At 43.9% G+C, this 20201-nt stretch overlaps 1 protein-coding gene across 3 annotated transcripts in view; it reads right to left on the bottom strand.

Moving 5' to 3' along the window:
* GAS7 (growth arrest specific 7) overlaps positions 1–20201 on the bottom strand; it is a 107168-nt gene that overhangs the window by 8688 nt on the left and 78279 nt on the right. For all 3 annotated transcript variants that reach the window (XM_065647773.1, XM_065647775.1, XM_065647774.1), the window contains 6 exons: positions 15787–15861; positions 12743–12821; positions 6911–7039; positions 4834–4957; positions 2924–3003; positions 476–574 (listed from right to left, as the gene is read on the bottom strand). In XM_065647773.1, the coding sequence (XP_065503845.1) occupies positions 476–574; positions 2924–3003; positions 4834–4957; positions 6911–7039; positions 12743–12821; positions 15787–15861 (586 nt within the window). The remainder of the gene's footprint in view (positions 1–475; positions 575–2923; positions 3004–4833; positions 4958–6910; positions 7040–12742; positions 12822–15786; positions 15862–20201) is intronic.

Genomic DNA, 20201 nt, shown 5'->3' with positions numbered 1-20201 from the left:
TCCTGTCCTGCAATGTGCACCTTACACCAAATACAAACGTGTATTGAGGTCAGCATACATTCCCCATATTTTAATATTTCAAAACTAGACATTTTTTTTGTAATACAATAAATATATACTCCCTCCCACAATAGTGAAACTATTTAGCGTCTTCCTTAGAAGAACAGATGACCTCGAGGAGTAGTGCATCATGCAGGGAGAGCTCATAATGGCTCATGCTGGCCGAACGTAATTCAATTATTCACTGTGTCTCCTCCAGCAAAAAGCTGTGATCCAGCAGTACGAAATGTAACCAGGATCAGAGCATCTTGGAGGAGCAGGACTGTAGGGTGTCAGTATTGTTGCAAACTAACAAGCTGACTAATACACTTTTCACATCTCCTTTTGATACACGTCAGTCAGGCCAGGATAGTGACTGTTCTGCTCAGCTGAAGCGCAGTAAAGACCAAAGCAACCAAAAAAAAAGCAGACTTACACTTTGGTTGAACATGTCTGTCTCATGACGCAGCTGTGTGTACTGGCAAAGATGCTGCCGAATCATCTCCACCCTTTCCACTTCTAGTCTCTCAAGCTCCTGGACATGAAGGAAAACAAGTCCATATTTTTCTTGGAAGCTGAGCTTGAAGGCCCAGAGAAAGGATAACACACAAAATGTTGCTAGTCAGTGCGATACTACCCCAGGGTCACACTTTGCAGATGAACTCTGTGGTTGTACATCTCTCTATTTGCAGAGAATCAGAGACAGCAAGCCAACAAAAGTCACTTCAGCCGGAGCCTAATGACAGAAAAGGAGGTCGAAACCTTTCCAAAACTGAGACAACCCTGTCTTCAGGGATGCTGCAAGCAAGAGGGAATCTGTTTCCTGCAAGAAGCTTTTCATGCTTTGTTGCTAGCTCCACACGTCGCAGCGATTCCTTGAGGGAGCAGGAGACCACGTTGGGATGTACTGCTCAGGAGGCCTGACTGCACTTGGTCTAACGTGACACCCTTAAGAGCAGTTTCATCTGTTCACCAGATGATGAGCCGCGACAAGTCTCCCCCTTGCTCAGCTGTCAGTAAGCAGACCTCAGTAATGCTTTAGTTGAAAAGATAGGTGATTTCTAACCTTCCTCCTGATTTTTTTTGCCTCCCTCTTCTCCTGGATTCTGATATTATACCCCAAAATCTGCACTTAGTCCCTCCTTGTCCATCTGGGTGGCAGCAGTGGAAGCAGTATGCTGGAGAAGTCTGCCTTTAGGACGTGCTGTAATGTACTTCGAGGTATCACTAAAAAGCTCTGCATTCACAGGGACACCAATGAGGCCAAATCTTAAAAAAAAAAAACTTGCCTTCAGAGGGCATTTCTGATGTCCTCTTACTGGTCACCATGGTGGAGTGCAACCTTGGCATATACAAGCAGGCAGGCTGCTACATTGCCTTCCCTGTGCCATCTGCAGTTCGTTAAATGTCTTTTGGGAAAAAGATTCTTCATGACAGTACAAAAATCTCAGGTGGCAGACTACCTGCCTGGGGAGGAAGAAGAGCAAAGGAGCTTACTGTATGGACAGGACTAAAATAGACTGAGCTCCTATTACTGTGCCAGCTGATGTAGTGTCATTATGGAAAAAATGACCCACTTTGAACTCAGTCTCCCTTATGCAGGGCACAGATGCACAGGACCAGAACACAGAACCCAGTGTGCTAGGCCTGGTAAGAATACCATATGTAGAACGTGCGTTGTATCTGCACCAGAAACCTCACGGAGGAAGTTATGCAAGTAAACACAAATCTTCAGATCTTTGTACTGCATATGAACCAATCTGAATCTGAGCTGATCAGATGCAGACTGTTTTTCAATTCAGATTTCATATTCATGTCTACCAAGACTTACCTTTGACCACTTCTCAGCCTGCGTTTCACAACTGACAAAGCTGTTGTGCACCCTGCAGGCTGTACCTCTCTCTTGAGCTATTTACTAGCGCACTTCTCCGTCGTACTTCTCCTGGAGCAAATATGCAGCTAACAGACACCTGCCAGATCTGGACACAGTGGCACTGATGGTCAGTGTCATTTTTATCAGTGAGAAACCACCAGTGGAGGTGAGAATCAGATTCCTTATGTATAGGAATGCCAACTTTTTCTCTCTTGTTCTGCTTTTGGGAAGATATCCACCTCTTGGTTTTCCACTCATCCATCTGCCTTTATTTATTTACTGCAGTTTAAATATTTCACTGACACACTTCCAAATGCTGAGCAATTTATTACCCTGCTTCTCATTAGGAGGTGTTTACCGTTTTGTGTTTGCCCAATGAGAAAAATACATGTCAAAGACATTTTTATTTCCTGCTTTTGAAAGCAAATGGCTGTTGTCCAGAAGGGCTCTAAGGAATGACATGAGGGAGGAGGCCTAAAGCTGAAGTACAGGTATTTCAAGGAATATAGCACATCAAAGCTGTATCTTGGCATCTTTGTGACTAAGCCCAAAGGTATATGCCCTTATGGTGAATACTGTGAGCTGTGTTATCTTCAGAGAAACAGAACAATAGGCAATTAAAGCATGCCTCTTCTGAGCTGGCAATACTTGTGATGGAATAGTAAAATCATAGAATACAAAAAATCACTGACGTATAAGTGGATCCAGTGATTTACCACGTTTTACAACGTCTTTCTTGTGCATTACTTCATCCTTCCTGGGGAAAATTCCAGCGTTCTGGCCCCTAAGCAGCCCTGAACCGGTTTAATGCCTCTGCAAAGAAACAATTATTTCTTCCTTCCCCTAATTATATGAGTTTTTCTTAGAACTGAGAACAGGAAATACAGTGGGAGGTTTATCACCCAGTTTTTCCCACTGCTTTGCCCTGTAACTACCTACGAGTGATGAATGTTTTGTGCCATTACGATTTTGCGATGTTATACATGTAAGATACTACACAGAGTTACATACCAGAGTGGTGGTCACCATTTCCTCAAACCACTTGGACTGGGCTTGATTGTAAAGATCCACGCAGCGCATCAGGTCATCCCCTGAAAAGTTCAAGACAGCAACGTATGAGTCTTCTCTGGCCAGTGTTACAGAGCTCAGAAGGAAATTGCAGTTCAGCTTTTACAGAGAGACACAGAGAGTTTGAAGGTCAGTCCTGGTGGAGCTGAAGGCAGTTCTGTTACATCATATTTGTCAGGTGCAACAGAATTTCAACAAACTGCATGCACATGATCAGGTGGTTGGAGTGAGAAAGAATAAGGGGGAAATACAAGATTTTAAAAAGAAAATATGAGCACTGAGTAGTATTTTACAAAATGCCCAGAACTATGAAAGCAAGCTACTTCAGTTGAAAAAAAAAATGGTCATAGACAGAAAGTTACATCTGAAAAATAAAATAATTAAAATGGGAAGTCAACAAGTTATTGAGCTATAGGGTAGCATTCTGTAGGTGAGTCTGCATTCTACAATGGGTCTGTTTTAAACAGGAGTGAGGCGTCAGGTTCAAGTTGTCTGAGATCGATAGACACTGATTTGCTGCCCCAGCCCAGCCGCACACTAATGCATCCTCCAGCCTCTGAAGATGCACGATTCCAGTTGAACTCTGACTTCCTCCTGCGTTCAGGGCAGTAACCCAATAAGCTGCGATTATTTCGATTTTTTCTTTGTTGCACAACTCTGACAGAGAGAGAAAGGTGGGTGGAAAATCTGCAGGGCATGTCTCAAAGATTACTGCTTTCTGCCTAATAAAATCTCTTTCTTCTTTAAATGAGGCTCAATTATGCTTTCCCTAACAGTTTGATGCCTAAATCCTCCCCTGCCACACATCATAACAGTGGCACAAAGTGGGGGAGAGCGATGGGGAGAATCACACCAAACTCTGGGTTACTCTCATCTGATCTTCAGCTCTCCCATGCTTGTTCTAATAAATACCTACCACAATTTCTGAGGACTTGCACAGAAAGGCTGTGAATTTGCAGATGGACAAGGAGCGTCTCTCATAGAGCTTCCTGTCGCTAAAACGTAACTTTTTTTGTACTCAAATGGTTGTTTTTACACATGGTCACACTGTGAAAGACTCTTCTCAGTCTTCTCAAAACCAAGACAGGCAACCCTGAGGTTTTAAAAGCCTCAGAACTGTAAAGGACCACTCTGCAAAGGAACGGACTTGCAAAGGGATGAAACACGGAAGCCCTAGTTAAAACACATTTTCAGCAAAGGTACTAACAGAGCTGCACATATCAGCTTTGCAGATATCAAAACAGTTCCTGATGGATCCCATAGAAGTGGTTTGAGCCTCTGTAAAACAGGTATAGGTCACATCAAGTAGCTGTGTACTCAGTACAGTATAGCATATGCTACTCTATCCTCAGTATCCCTTGAACAGAAAACATTTTAATCACTGAGTAGCAGGGAAAAAAAGAAAAAAGTTCACTTTCAAGGAAAAAGACAGTAATAGGTAGCATAACAGGCACCCACATAGTTGTGGGTGACTGTGATTTAGGAAAGAACCAAGGAAGGAACAGTGACTTAAGGAAGAAACATCCTTAGCTGAGCTTCTTTGAATCTTTGAAACTTTCACATTCTGTTATCTCAGCACTTTCATTAAACAAAAGGGTAATTCACTCTGCTTTTACTGTTCTCACTCCAATTGTCAAAATAATAATTTTGGTACATATGACTTGGAAAAATCGGACTTGTTTCTTCAGAGGATTTAATACCAAACAGATTTATAGCACAGATCACCTGGACTTTGTAGCTACAATACTAAAAACCAAGAAACATGCAGGTGGACGGGCAGTTGCATCCCACCTTGTTCCTGCTGCCCACGGGGCTGCGCTCCCCTCCGGCCGCTGACAGACACGGGCACTCACCGGCCTGAGTCGACTTCCGTCTCGCCTTCTTAATCTCCTCCTCTGTCTTGTTGCTGAGCTTCACCTCTAGCTGCTGCGTTTTCATTTCCAGATCCTTTTGTCTCTCTGTCAAGGCTTTCCGGGCCTTGGAGTAAAGAACAGACACATGTTTTAGAGGAAAAGAGATGCCAGCTGCTTTCAGCCATCTATCACTCCTTCGCAGAAGTTTTTGTCAATCAGGAGTCAGGGACTCTGCATAAAACTGGGTCCTAACTGGGACTCAAGTTCTTAGGACATCCTGTGGTGTTCAAAGAAGCATCCTACCATCACACAGAAGTTGTCACCAACAAATCACAGAAGCATCTGCACTCTTCACAGGTCCTTAGAAAGGCACAGTACGAAAGGCATCATCAGACTCCCATGTTTCTTAGTAACCTTCTCACTATTTCTGGAAGAAAGGGGAGCTGGAGCTTCTTCTGAATGTTTTAACCAGCATCACAAAGACACCTGTTCCACTTCCTTCTCTTAGGATCTAAATTGTTGAAAAATTTCAAGGATCTTACAAAATTTATTTTTAAGTACCTTCTGGATTCAAAATATGCTTACCAGAAACACTAACAATAGGAACTTTTAGACTTATTTCAGAAAAGCTAATTCAGGTTCATGACAGCAGCAGTTCACACTGTAGAAATCAAGAACCTGAGACCTGGTTACAACTGATTATTTAAATTTAAGTTTTTCAGGCTTTTAAAACCTGATTTATCAGTATCATTACTGAACTTATACAAGCAAATTAGTAAAGTGTCTTAACAAATAAACATCATTACCACATATGCATCACCTCATTTGCTGAAGTTTCCTAAATACATAAAATAAAAATCACTTGTTTTGCATGCAGTTATTATAAAATAGGTCACATTTGTACTTTAGCCAGTTAGAGTGTTTCAAAGTAAATTTGGATGATTATATTCTGTGAGCACCTTGCAGTTTTCCGCAGTCAGGCCAGCCTACAGGTTACAACGCTCTTGAGGCCTTACTTGAATTGTTTCAGTTTGCAGTTTTAAAGAGCCTGTACTTGGCTCAGCAGGTCGCCAGAGGGAGCTGCAGGAAAGCAATGCTGCAGACATGGCTTTTCCCTTTTCTTATTCCTTCTTCTCAAAGGTATTCTAATTCATTCTTTTCAATATCCCTACTGAGAACTGTGTTTCTTTGCAGGTATGAGTGTGAAGAACTTATTATTTTGCAGAAAAATGCCTTCTCTGCACACATACAGTTAACCTTGTGTATCCTGCAACCATTCTGGCCCCAGGTGAACTTTCTCGTGTGTGTTCTGATCTTTAATGAAAGCCCAAATGATCTCATAAGGTGACCGAACATGGTATTTTCCTTTCCAAGAGCAAACTGAGCGATGAAGCCATTTGCCGTGTCTTGGCAGCTGAGGCATGGGTATCCCATTTCCTGCCAGCTCCTGACAAAAGAGAATTTTTTGTGGGCATAACGCTCCCTAGATCATAACCTCACCTACCTACTGGATGTTCATGTTAAAACGGCCCTGGTACTACAGGCTGCTGCTGTTTGGGTTTTGCAGGTGAGGATATTTCCTTGAGGTGCAGGCAACAGGAACTGGGAGAGGGTTTGTGACTTGCTGTGCCACGTTCAAGCTGCATTCCCTGGCCATCTGCTTTTGGCTATTGCACGAGAGGACACAGAGCCAGGCGAGCCTTTGGCCTGACCCTGCTGCTATTCTAAAGCAAGCTTTTTTTAAATTTAGAGGGCAATAGATGTGACTTCCAGATGCACATAAGTAATGAGTATTTTCATCAAATCATGTATTGTCCCAAATTGGGAAGGAGAGGATGAAACAAAAAGCCTGTTCAGCAGTAACGTGTTAGCCCTGCCTGCAGCCACCAGCTGCCCAAATTTCGGCTAAGCAGCAAATAATGTCTGCAGCCCAGCAAAGGATAACTAACAGCAGAAAGCACTCAGCAGAAACCTCTGTGGTTCTTTGTGGCAGAACAGAAACTTTTCATGGGGCAGCTGCTTTTCTGTCCAAACAAGCAGTATCTCATAAACTCTCCAGTTAGTTCTCTGCTCCCACCTTTTCAACTGCTGCATAGCGGCTGGCCAGGTGCTTCCGTAAGTCTGCGATATGGTGGTCACACTTCTTCATGTCTTTCTTAAAGTTCTCTCTGAAGTTGAGCAGGGGTTTCTCTACCTCGCTCTGAAGCTGTTAATGAAAACAAAGGAAGAAATGGCAATAATGAGGATCATTATTCATGGGCAGTAATTCCTGGCTCTTCTGCTAAGTAGAGCTCAGATCAGAGAGAAAATAAAACACAAATCACAACCAAAGGCAACGTCATTCAGCGACACTTCTCCTCCCCAAGAGAGATCGGAGTGAACCTGCTGCAAAACTCTGCTGTTCACAGGACAGGTCTGTTAAGGTAATATTTACTGGAGGGAGCAAAAGGACAGAAACCTTGTCTTCCTCTCTCCTCATTAAAATACACCTCTCTTCTTACACATAAAATCAAACTGCAGGCAATATCCAGAGCAGTACTTGAGCTGCTCTGGTTCGGGCCTAACTGATGCAATTTGCTTAAAAAAACCAAAGTACGCAAACTAAAGCCGCTAACCCTGACTTCAGTAAGGTGAGTCAGTGGGCCGTGGTGGCACACCTGTGTTTCTTGTATAGTGAAACGAGATCCAATAAGGACACATTTTATTTATTTCTGTCAAGTATAAGGGAACCTGAAGAGATACCTGAGTATCGAGTTGAAACTCTTTAAGTAGTGGCACCTACTTAAGAAGCCACTGAAATGATCTCAGGAGAGATCCATTGAGTCCACACATCACTTACCTCTTACAAGCAGGACCTGACACTCAGCAATACTCAACTCTCACAGAGTTTGTATCATAGTGCTCTTTGACCTTCTGATTTTTGCCATCTAGGAAATGTGCTCTGAAGGGATACAGATATTTCACCTCCACAGAAGCAACCAAATACTTGGTTTCTGTTGTCCCTCCTGTCGGGATGCTGGACGCCATCAACACAGGCAAGTTGGGTCTGTAATCACCTAACGTGGTCGACAGTGAAGCAGTATCAAACAGTCCCTGAAAGCAAGTATTTTTGGCCTTTCTCCAGTGCTCTTTTAATGGAGAAGGAAATTTCATTCAAGCTCAGTATGGCCTTTTAATGGAGAGAGTCTACAAAGACCCTACGGTACACATCCTAGAGAGATTAAACAAGCCTAAAGCAGAGCTCGTTCAGGCAGCTGAAGACTGGCACCATGGTGATCTAACATGGCCTACAGCTATCTGAAGGTCAGATGCAAGAGTAACAGAGCTAAGTTCTTTTTCATAGGCCCAGGCAAGAGACAACTGAGCTTTGGGAGATTCGGGTTGAATGTAATTAAAAAAACCCCAAACCCAACACCAGAATGGTAGCGGGGCACTGGAACAGGCTAACCAGCGAAATTGTGAAATCTCTGTCCTTAGAGACATTCAAGACTCTGCTAGACAAAGATGTAGCTGACTTGATCCGCTGTGGGTGACAGTCCTGCTCTGACTGGGGGGGTTGGACTAGAAAATTCTGGACAATATTTTTATGACAGTCTCATCAGGATGGCCCCAAGCAAACTAATAAAGACTTGTTCATAACTCTGTGGTCCAGCATGGTTACACAAGCTCCCTCAGGAACAGAGGTACAAACCAAGAGCTGTGCCAGGAGCACTGTCAATGCCCAGGGAAACAAGAACTGGAACAGAGAGTTCAGGATGGCTTCAGTGAACTCCAGAGGCACTGTATTACAACTGATAGAGATGTCTGTGTCCAACTGAGTTTCAAGTAGCCAAACAGTCTGCATGTCCTTCATACTGCTCCGTTAATAAATGGATTAGCCTGGGCAAACAAAGCAACATGAGTCAATCATCCTCAGTGGAAGAAGTGGCAACCTGACTCATGTGACATAAGCAGGCATTGCCGTCAAAACCCTTATAAAAATCCCCAGGGCCAGAGACACATCAAATAGGAGGGCATTACACTGGCAGTTCTTTTTGCCTAACAGAAAGTAGAGATATTTGTTTATTTCACATGGTTTATAATGGGATGGGAAATAGAGATCCTTATAAAGATGGGAAATGCATCACCAGGAGGCTCACAATGCAAACAAGGCAACTACTTTCTCCAGTTTAGTGTTTTCGAATCAAAGAGGTGGACTTCTCAGTGAAGGCAGTCATCTTTCCTCTAGAATCATTATCCTGCTTGAACTTCCGTCTTGCAAGAGGTACCACAAACTATCAAAACAGACTCACACATGAATGACCCTGACCCAGGCTTTTAAATGTTGCATTAAAGTTGGTCATATTTATTCTTTCTTATCATAGAATAGTTTGTGTTGAAGGGACCTTCCCAGCCCCCCCAGTGCCCCCCCTGCCATGAGCAGGGACATCTGCACCAGCTCAGGTTGCTCAGAGCCCCGTCCAGCCTGGCCTGGGATGTCTCCAGGGATGGTTCAGCCACCACCTCTCTGGCCAACCTGGGCCAGGCTCTCACCATCCTCAGGGGCAACAATTTCTTCCTCATGTCCAGCCTTAATCTCTCTCCTTTAGTTTAAAACCATCACCCCTTGTCTTGTCGCAACAGGCCCAGCTAAAAAGTCTGTCCCCATCTTTCTGATTGGCCACTTTTAAGTCCGGAAAGGCCGCACTAAGGTCTCCCCAGAGCTTCTCTTCTCCAGCTGAACTCCCCAGCTCTCCCAGCCTGTCCTCCCAGCAGAGCTGTTCCAGCCTCGGTTCATTTCTGGGGCTCCTCTGGCCCCTCTCCAGCAGGTCCATGTGTGTCCTGTGCTGAGGACCCAGAGCTGGACCAGCACTGCAGGGGGGTCTCACACAGCAGGGCAGAGGGGACAATCCCCTCCCTCCACCTGCTGCCCATGCTCCTTTTGATGCAGCACAAGATACAATTGGCCTCTGGGCTGCAAGCGCACATTGCCGGCTTGCGTCCAATCTTTCATCCACCAGCACCCCCAAGTCCTTTCCACAGGGCTGCTCTCAATCCCTTCATCCCCCAGCCTGTATCGATACCGGGGGTTGCCCTGACCTGTCCAGGACCTTGCACTGGGCCTTGTTGAACCTCATGAGGTCCACATAGGCCCACTTCTCGAGCTTGTCCAGGTCCCTCTGGGTTGCAGCCCACTCCTCAGGTGCGTCAGCTGCACCACTCAGCTCGGTGTCACCCACAAACTTGCTGAGGGTGCCCTCGATCCCACTGCCTGTGTCAGTGATGAAGATGTTAAACAGTTCTGGTCCCAGTACTGTTCCCTGAGGGACACCACTTGTCACTGGTGTCCATACAGACATTGTGCCATTGACCACTACTCTCCGGGTGTGTCCATCCAGGCAGTTCCTCATCCACCAAACGGTCCAGCCATCAAATCCATACCTCTGCCGTTTAGAGACAATTATGTTACAGTGGACTGTGTTGAAGGGTTTACCGAAGTCCAGACAGACAACATCCGTAGCCCTTCCTTTGTCCACTGATGTAGTTACTCCATCGTAGTATGGAGTATGTTGGTCAGGCAGGACTTGCCCTTGGTGAAGCTATGCTGGCTGTCCCAAATCACGCCCCTGTCCTCCATGCGCACAGCTTCTAGGAGGATCTGCTCCATGATCTTCCCAGGCACAGAGACAAGGCTGACAGGTCCTCCTTTTTACCCTTTTTAAAAATGGGAGTGATGTTTCCCTTTTTCCAGTCACCAGGATCTTCACCTGACTGCCAGGACTTCTCAAATATCATGGAGAGTGGCTCGGCAACTACACCAGGCAATTCCCTGAGGACTCTGGAATGCATCTCATCAGGTCCCATGGACTTATGTACGTTCAGGTTCCTTAAGTGGTCACAAACTAGATCCTCACAGTGGGAGGGACTTTGCTCCCCCAGTCCCTGTCTTGCAGTTCATCCACTCGAGAAGTGTGGTGTGGGAAGACAGCTTGACAGTGAAGACTGGGGCCACGAAGTTTTTGAGTACCTCAGCCTTCTCCTCGTCCATTGCTACTGGTTTGGCAGCTCTTTTTTTTTTTTTTTTTTGCTAGAAGATCTTGCTAAAAGACTTTCAGATGTACACAACAGATGAAAAAAACATAAACTGCTTTCCTAAGATGAAGAGATTTAAAGCACCAATGTGTACAGACGACCCTGACACTTCGCCATCACTAAACGGGTGAGATGCAACAAAGGACTTGAAGTCTCAAGACGTCTGCTAAAAGTTAGCAGGTATATCACAGAGACCCTGTATCTCTGTACCAGTATGGTAGAGACTTAGGCAGAAAGACAGAGGCATAAGGTTAATCATAGCATTAGATGCTGGAGAAACTACACAGCTGAGTTATCAGAAACCACACTTCAAACGTTCCTCTGATTTCACAGGTACTATTTTTTTTTCCTTTGCTCCAACAGCACCATTTCCAGAATGGCTGGTAACGCACCATCACATCCAGGCCAGCCCACCATGACTTCAACTGGTACAATAGATGTGCAGAACTCACCACCTGGAGCTCCATGTGGGATAATCAGCCAACTGGAGAAGAGGTTCAGTGCCATGACGGCCTTCCTGAAGGATTCCTCGTGTGTATGTATCTATAGCTGCTGTGCCGGTCTGTACAGGCATTAGCAGTGTATACAATATTTTATGTCCTGAGTGCCCCGAGAGTGTTGTCACCTTCTCCAATCTGTTTGTGACCCCTGATGTAGAGCAGACTGTCACAGAAGTTGTTCAATGTCTTCATGGCTGGTGTTTATGTTTGAACGTTCCTGGTGTGCTCCGCACTGTATTGACTGCTTTGTGCCAGCACTGACTGTTTTTTTTCAACTATCAACAAGAAATATTATTACTGCTTCTGAGAATAATGTCTCTGAAAGTAATAGCAAAAATCAATATGTTTAAAAACATACTCTGTTAATAAAAGCCAGAACTAGGAACTCCTAAAGCAGGTACAGGAACAGTGGGGAGAGTTCAGAGGATGCTACAGTAGTTTCTGTGCAGGGCTTAAGGAAAAGTAAAATAATGAAAGAGCCCCTGTACGTTGCCCACCTACACACAGAGACCACTCCAGGGTGCATTTCTTCCTCTTGGAAAACAATACAAGAGGACAACAGGGAGCAAAAAGTATTTCACTAATTACAGACCTGAAGTAGAAGTTTGAAGCAGAGCAGCGAGTTACCAAGGCAGCGGCTGGTTGCCTGAGTAACCTCTGCATAATCGCTTACAAACACTGCAGAGCTATAATTTTCCTCCAGAACATGGCTGTTGTGCTGAGATATCTGCCACTGTATTGAACTTGATCACCCACAGAGGTTAACATAATGTAATAGGACGCAAGAGTACGCCACATGTGGCGGAAAAAAAAAAGATAAATACCATAATTTGTACAAGAAATCTCCTTGGACATCACTTGAGAGAAGATCCAAAAATAACACGAAGTTCTCAGTGTACAAAAGTGCCAATGCTAATAATAATAATAAGACAGAGTCCTGGTTCTCTTCCTTGCAGATAGATATGGTAGATTCTTATTGGGAAGCCAAATATTATTTTTTATTTCTTACTCTACAGAAATAATCTGTACAAGCTCTAGGTAAATTTACTTGAGCAGGCTGATGCTTAGAGCTCTAGGTGAATAACCTCTAGGATCAGTTTTTCTTCTTTTTTTCTTAAATCAAGGCTAGATGTGTTTGAACTTACTCATCCGGTAGATCACATAAACTATGATTTTGGCAGGAAGAACAGAGAGAGTTTCAGTAAGTTTGTTCAGCAACTGATTAATTCTTCTAAATTTGTACCATATGCATGTGTATTTTCCCCACTAAAAAGCAATGAAGGAAGATCCACATCAATTACAGGACAGAAATCTTTGCAAAAGGAAGAACTATTTACCTTAGAAGAAAATTTGAGGTGAACCTCTGCTTCATCAGCCAGACTCTTCTTTAGCTGAGCCCAAGCCTCTCCTAGCGTGCTGAAAGAACACGACAATGATCAATGCCCTGTCTTCTGCACATCCTCCCACCAAGATTTGTGTCAGACAGATGTGGTACAACACTTGGTACCATATCATGCTCAGTAAAATCACAGAGAAGTAATAGCAGTAGTTTAAGAAGATCTCTGATCTCTGTGACCAGGGCAGAATTATATTGACATGGTATGTAGCACATCTTTGAAAATACTGTTCATAACGACCTCTGGCTACAGAGATGCCACAGTCCCCATAAACAAGATAGTTCAGTATCTTATTCCTACCATAACAAAGCCTTTCTTTCCTAATCCTTAAAATAAATCTTCACTAATACAGTTCCCCCATTGCCTCTTCTACTTTACACCCTACCTTTGGTGAGCAGATTATTCTATTTCTCCTTGAAGAAGCCTATCAGTATTTGAAAATTACCAGGTCTTTTCTCCATGCTCTTTTTCCTTGAGAAAAATTATTTCCTAGACAATGGCAGTTTAGGTGTGTTCCTCTCCAACAGCCTCTTAACGCGTCATAACCAAAACTACACCATCTTCCAGCAGAGGTCTTCCAGTTGCTAAACTGGTAACAGATTATTTCTTATCAGACACTCTTGCTTCTACATATCTCAGTCCGATTGCTTTTTTAGACAACAGTGCGAAGTTGTTGATGAATAAGCTTGTGATTCATTATAGCCAGATCCTTCTCCCACAAACTGTTATGTAACTGTATCTTTCACATCCTGTGAAAGTATAAAACTTGGCACTTTGTCCTCATTGAAATGCATCTTCATTTTTTTCGGTTCACTTCTCTAGCTTAACAAAATCATTCTGAATTGCAATCTTTTCTTCAAATTGTACACTCCAGCCCTCCTTGCTTTGTCTCATCTTCAATTACAGTAAACCCATTATTTATACTAGTCATTAACAAAAACATTGAAAAAAATGTGGAGTTGGGACGAATCTTATGGGATCTTGACTCCATAGCTACTTTCTGCACTTTATTTCTTTAAGTAGCAGGTATGATTTCTTACTTAGTTTTGCACCTTAGGCTTCATTCAGGCCACACTTCTTTTGCTTGCCTACAAAAATCTCGCATTGCAAAAACCTATACTAAATTAAGAGCTATGATGCTGGTTTCCTCTGTTATTCCATCACTGGAGGAATTTAGGTTGGTTTGACATTGTTTGTTCTGTATGCATCCACAATAATTGCTCGTCACTTTAGTTCTCCACTGAGTGCTTCTAGAAAGCTTCACGGTTTATTCTACCACTTTGTACAGGTTATATAAAGCTGACTGATCTACAATTTCCTGGCTTCTTTCTCTCCCCTACCCCCTTTTCAAATATAGTCATATTTGTCCCTTCCCAGTAGCCTGACAAACTGCCTATCACCTGAAATTTCAAAGTAATGATTTGTAATCTGTTGTTGCTCTAATGAGTTGAGTCCTCAGGTATGTTGTTCATCACAGATAAACAACCTGAGATTGTTTCACCTACAGAAGTGCTCCCAACTCTTTTCCTTCCCTAGTCCCACCCTGAGGACCCCTCCCACAGTCCAGTTTTCACTGGTACTATTTTATCTGATCTATTTAAGTAAAGAAGGCATTTCAGCCTGCTAAGCATCTTCTACATCTCTTATCCAACCCCAATGACTTAAATGACCATGGACTCTATCACCTCCAGTGCCTGTGCAGCAGCACTGTACTCACAGAAACTTGGACAGAACCATCCAATACTACAGATCGGTCCCATTTCATCACCCTTGTGCCCCACTCACATACACGTTGGTGGGTCTTCTTACCACCAGAAGAGGGCACAGGACACTGGAGGGACAGTCCACACCTCACCAATAACAGGGTCTTCTCACCAGCCTTTTATTGGTCCTAGACAATTTGGCCACCACAGCACCTTCCATTCCCTTATCTTGCCACCTCTCCAGGCAGAGCACCACCAGTCAGTGCTCCCCACACTCCACTTTGTGTCCCCTTCAAGTTCCCTACTTCAACATTTTTTATGCTTTGGTCCTCATGCTCTCTCTTTTCATCTACTCTCCCCTAGTTTCCTTCCTCTCTGTTTTCCAGGCATTGCCCCCTTCTCCTATTGGGGATAGGAGAAAGTGGGAAGATGTGGAAGAAGTGGCTTTAGCTTTGCTAGGAGCAGGTTAACGCCCACCTTTAGAGGGGAAAGAACAGAAACCATAGCCAGTGTAGGTGCTTAGGGAAGTAACAGCCTAGTTAAGCCTCCTGCAATTTCTGTCCTTGCCTACTGGAAGCTAAGCAAACATGTCATGGAGTTTCACTGCCAGTAGAAACACCCTGTGTTAGAACTAGGCTAAGGACAGTAATGTCCAACCTTGGCTTTCAGTGCTTAGACGGTTTGTGCTGGAATAGACAGAGCTAACAACTTCAGATCCTTCAGGAATGGTGTGTTTTTACTGCTACTGAAGAATTACAATCTAGTCTGAAGCGCACTGCCTAATACCTTCTTATGAACTTCCGAAGTGTGAACATGCTCTAAATAAGTGACAACCTGCTGCTTTTCTTGGAGGGCCAGACCCAAGATGAGAAGAGACTTCTTCTTCCTCCCTCTGCCTGCATTGCTCCAATTCTACTGGCCTGACCTTATGGATCTACTATCAGCAGTATATAAATTCCATACATTCTTCCATATTCGAGGTAATTTAGTACTTACACATGCTAATCTTTAAAGGAACTAGTGCTAGCTAGAACAAGGATAGCATAAACACATTATTGGAAATGCAAGATTTACACAGATATTCCTAAAAATTGACCATGAACATCTTCAAAAGAAAAATATTCCAAAGCAATTCTATCTTCCACAACACATCCAGGATGCCAAGCTAAATAAACCTCTGCTCAGCAGAAGAGCTCAGGAAAAATACACGTACCTGTGTGGGAGGAATGCCTTTTATGATAAAGTTCTTGTCTTCTGCAAAAGTCACAGAAACACACTTACCCTTCTTCTTGAGCAGCCAAGGAATTCTGAGACAATTTGGATAGGTTCTTAGCATATTCCTCCTCAATCTTTATCCTAAACTCAGAGAGAAAGAGAGAGAGAGAGGAAATAAAAAGACAGCAGTAAGTAAGCTTTATGGCAGAAACCCACACACATAATTTAAAGAAATTATCTGCATTTTAACAGATCTTGCCACAGGAATTTTCCTTTCAGTCTCCAGGGCTTGGCAGCACCAGTTACAGGATCCATCTCTCCCCTCAATATGCTAAAAATGCAACGGCAAGAGCAGGGATATACACAGGACAGCATGTGTGATAAAATTAGAAGAAAAAGCTACAGTTCTGGAGAGCAAATAACAAGGACAAAGTGTTTCTACTGTGCAACATGGACTGTCTGCAAAACTGGGCTCACTTGAGAAGCATGTGTTTCAGTCTGCTGCTAAACGTCAGGCTGCACATCCCTGAAGCGAAGATGAAGGAATGCAGCGATCCAGGAGGAATCGAAATGAGATTTGGGGTGCTGCACTGCACCTTTTCTATGGACATTGAATGCTTCCTGCTCTCTGTCACAGACAACGAAGCTGATGAAGATGTGGCAGGGGCTTCTGTCACTGACACATGGTGGTGCAGCCCCTGCCCTTCACCAATCCTACCCACTGCCCTGGCCTCTCCATTCACCAAGCCAGGAATGGGATCTGAGCTTGCGGGTGTGGGTGCAGAAGAGGGAAGGCTGGCAAATAACCACTGTGGGAATGGCTGCCGGGAGAAGAACAAGTGCAGCTGTTGAGTGAGGGGACAAGGGTGAACGCTGTTTGCACAGCAGGGAGGGAAGGAGCAGCTGCTGGTTCAGAGGTGACATGCACGATGCCTGAAACCCTATCTCTGTCTCCTCTGGATTACACACAGAATCCCAGAATGTCAGGGATTGGAAGGGACCTCAAAAGCTTATCCAGTCCAACCCTCCCCCAGAGCAGGAACACCCAGATGAGGTTACACAGGAAGGTGTCCAGGCGGGTTGGAATGTCTGCAGAGAAGGAGACTCCACAACCTCCCTGGGCAGCCTGGGCCAGGCTCTGGCACCCTCACCGGGAAGAAGTTTCTTCTCATCTTTAAGCAGAACCTCCTGTGTTCCAGTTTGTACCCATTGCCCCTTGTCCTATCATTGGTTGTCACCGAGAAGAGCCTGGCTCCATCCTCCTGACACTCCCCCTTTCCATATTGATCACCATGAATGAGGTCACCCCTCAGTCTCCTCCCAGCTCAAGAGCCCCAGCTCCCTCAGCCTTTCCTCACATGGGAGATGCTCCACTCCCTTCAGCATCTTTGTGGTTCTGCGCTGGACTCTCAAGCAGTTCTTCTCCTAGTGAAACATTTGCAAGGTACACATGATCCCAGCCAGGGCAAACAACTGGCTATTTGCTGGTTTTCAAACCAACTGGCTCAACAGAGCATCTCCAAGAGAGGACTCAGTGGCACCCAGGTGGAGCAACTCCCATTCTGTGCTGTGTACCAGCAGGAGAAAAACCTTGCTTGAAATCCATCTCCTTCCAGTGAGAAGACACAAGGTGGCATATTTTTGGCATGCCCATTTGCAATAGCTAGTTGAGCAAGCACTGTTATGACAGTTTGAGACAAAAAGGGTCCTTTGAGCCAGCTAAGAGGGGTCTGATATTCCGTGCTGCTGAAAACATGATCTGGATGTCACTGTGCGGGACACGGGTGGCTAAGACCCAAGGTGATACCCCACTCAGGACAGGACAGTACAACTACAGACCTCACCCAGCACATGGGGCTCCTCTTCGCCCTCCTGGGAGAACAAAACCAGCCAGCTCCCCATGCCTGCAGTAGTAAGATCAACAAATACAATGCTCCAGTACCAAAGGCTACACTGCGGTTAGGACCTCGCTATGAAAAGGGCTTTATCCAGGTACATTTCACCTGACCTACTTTAAATACCTACTTTAGGACGAGACTCATCTTGTTTCAGAAGTGACAATTTCTCTGGACTGGAAAGGGAGCATAGGTCAACTCTAATGAAGATACAAATGTCTAAATGTGGCTGAGATAAATAACTAAGTGTTCAGCCGAAAGCCAGGGCTCGCTGCTTTTGCCTCAGTTACCAGGAGTTCCCAGCCAAAGCTGTAGTCTAAATCCTTCACCATGCAACTTTATTCCTGCTGGATTTTGGCTTAAGGATGCCCTTGAGTGATTTACTTATGGATGGCAGGTGTGCAACGGAGCTAGCTGGTCCACTGACTGTTCTAAGCTGCCCATACAGACAGACCCACACAGAATCTGCGTCTCAGTTCTTCGTCTCATGAACAGAGGAAAAACTGTCTTCCATCATAAAGGCTTGCTGTGAAAATAATGAATCGAAAACCTTGTGAGTTCTTCCTTGATACTGCTGTAGCTGGGAAAGTACTGAACACACGAAGACAAAAGGAAGTTCTGTGATTTCCACAACCACATAGAAAACATAGTGTCTGCTGCCACCAGTGCCTGTCCTAAGCGTGGTACCCTAAATGGAAAGCCACTGGCTTCGACGGAAGAGGTCCTCACTGGTTCCAGCTTTAGCCCAGGCTCTGAGATTTCAAGTGTTACTTGTAATGCAAGTGGATGCACTAGTAATGGGGCAGACTGCCTTGGTAAGGAGGAAACAATAAAAAATAACAATAAAAAGGTGAATTGGTTATTGCTTTAGAGCCCCAATTATAAGACATAAGTAGTTTTACCCTAGCCTGGTATCCTGTCATAATCTTTGGCCAAAACACCTTGAGCACCTCAAAAGAGGCTAAAAACCAAGATGAAGATAAACCTCAAAAAGGGAAAAATATATGCCTCTTGGCCCTGGCCAATATAAACACCCTGAACCTTATGAGACAACCTCCAGAAATCTCCACAGCAGTTTCGCAGTTCCTGCATCTTCACACCAAAAAAACCTCAAAGTTTCTTGTTTCCACTAACTTGTACGAAAATTTGCAGAATTTTACTCCCTGTGTAGTCAGAAGTATTACAGATTATAAGTGCATCGTGACTGCATACTGTCTTGACTTTATTAGTTCTTGTTGTTGTTTGGATGTTTATTCCCTGCTCTCTTATGCCTTTTATTTTTTTTTTATAAGGTACTTTTTGTGCCCACATTCAAAAAAACTAGAGAGCTACAAAGGGAGGCGAAGATGATCTGATGTGACTACCATGCAAGAAGAAACTAAATAGATTAAGACAACATGGGGAACATGGAGAAAAGGTGATAGAGGATATCTGACAGACATCTACACAACTGTCACTGCATGAAGACAGTGACTGTGAGTCTTTTAACACTATTTCTCCAGATTAGTAAGCAACAATGAAATTATCAGGCAACAGAAGCATAATTACTTGTCCTGTAGTGCATAAAATGCAGAAGTCTGCTACAAACTGTTGCAGTGGTCAAAAATATAAAAAGACTCAAAAGGATTAGACAAACAGTGGAAGATGTTTATAAGTATCTGCTGAACATGGAAGACCTAAGGCGAACTCTGGCTCTGGAAACCCCCAAACTTCTGGTTACTGGAAGGTGGGAGGACAGAGACTCTCGTGCTCTTTTCCTCTTGTGCACTCAGTACTGCCATGGTCGGATGAAAGTCAGTGGGCTAGACAGACCTTCATCAGATCACAAGGGCTATTTTCCTGTGTTTCTTTCCATGTAGCTAAGTCATCTGCTATTTATTCTAAATTTTCTAAGCATAGCCCAGCTCAATCAAAAAGTGAGTGACCAAAAGTCTAAGACAGTATTCCTTTGCTAATAAAAACACTACTTCTTATACTTTTCTCCACTGCTTGGAAAGACTGATGTTATTCAGGGCAGTCTGCACATTTTCTCAGCTGTTTTGGAGTCCTTACTTGAATGCAAATGCTGGACCGTGTTTTCACTTTTGACTTAAAATAATTCTTTCCTTCTTTCACACCCACATCCTTGATCTTTCAGTTCAGTCAATTCACTAATTATTTTCTTCTCTTTCTTTAGGTCTGTCTTGTTAAAATTCCAAGTCTGTATTATAACCCTACCTTTGTCAATAAGAACTGAATTAATACATAGTTGCGCAGTCTAAGATTGCTATTTACAAGTAGTTCATCTAAAAGCATTTAAATGTCAGTTAGTTGTTGGTTATTCGATGAAGAAATCTGGTTATCTTGTTTCATCCCAGCTTCCTATTTAAAGCTACTTTTATTAGCTGCCTGAAACTCACCTCCAGAAGGCTGGTTGTACAGATGGGAGAATTTTTCTGGACATGAAAACCCCTAGTTAAACATGGTCTCTCATGCCCTGAGCCACCTGATGGTCATCAAGAAAATCTTGGAATGTAAAGGTTCCCCTGATGGTCTGAGCTCTCATTCCCATGAGTAAACTCTCCAGCTCAACACCGTCCTCCTCCT

The sequence above is a fragment of the Caloenas nicobarica genome, chromosome 18, assembly GCF_036013445.1.
Source record: "Caloenas nicobarica isolate bCalNic1 chromosome 18, bCalNic1.hap1, whole genome shotgun sequence".
In the NCBI taxonomy this organism is placed as follows: Eukaryota; Metazoa; Chordata; class Aves; order Columbiformes; family Columbidae; genus Caloenas; species Caloenas nicobarica.
This window is presented reverse-complemented; position numbering and strand designations above follow the sequence as displayed.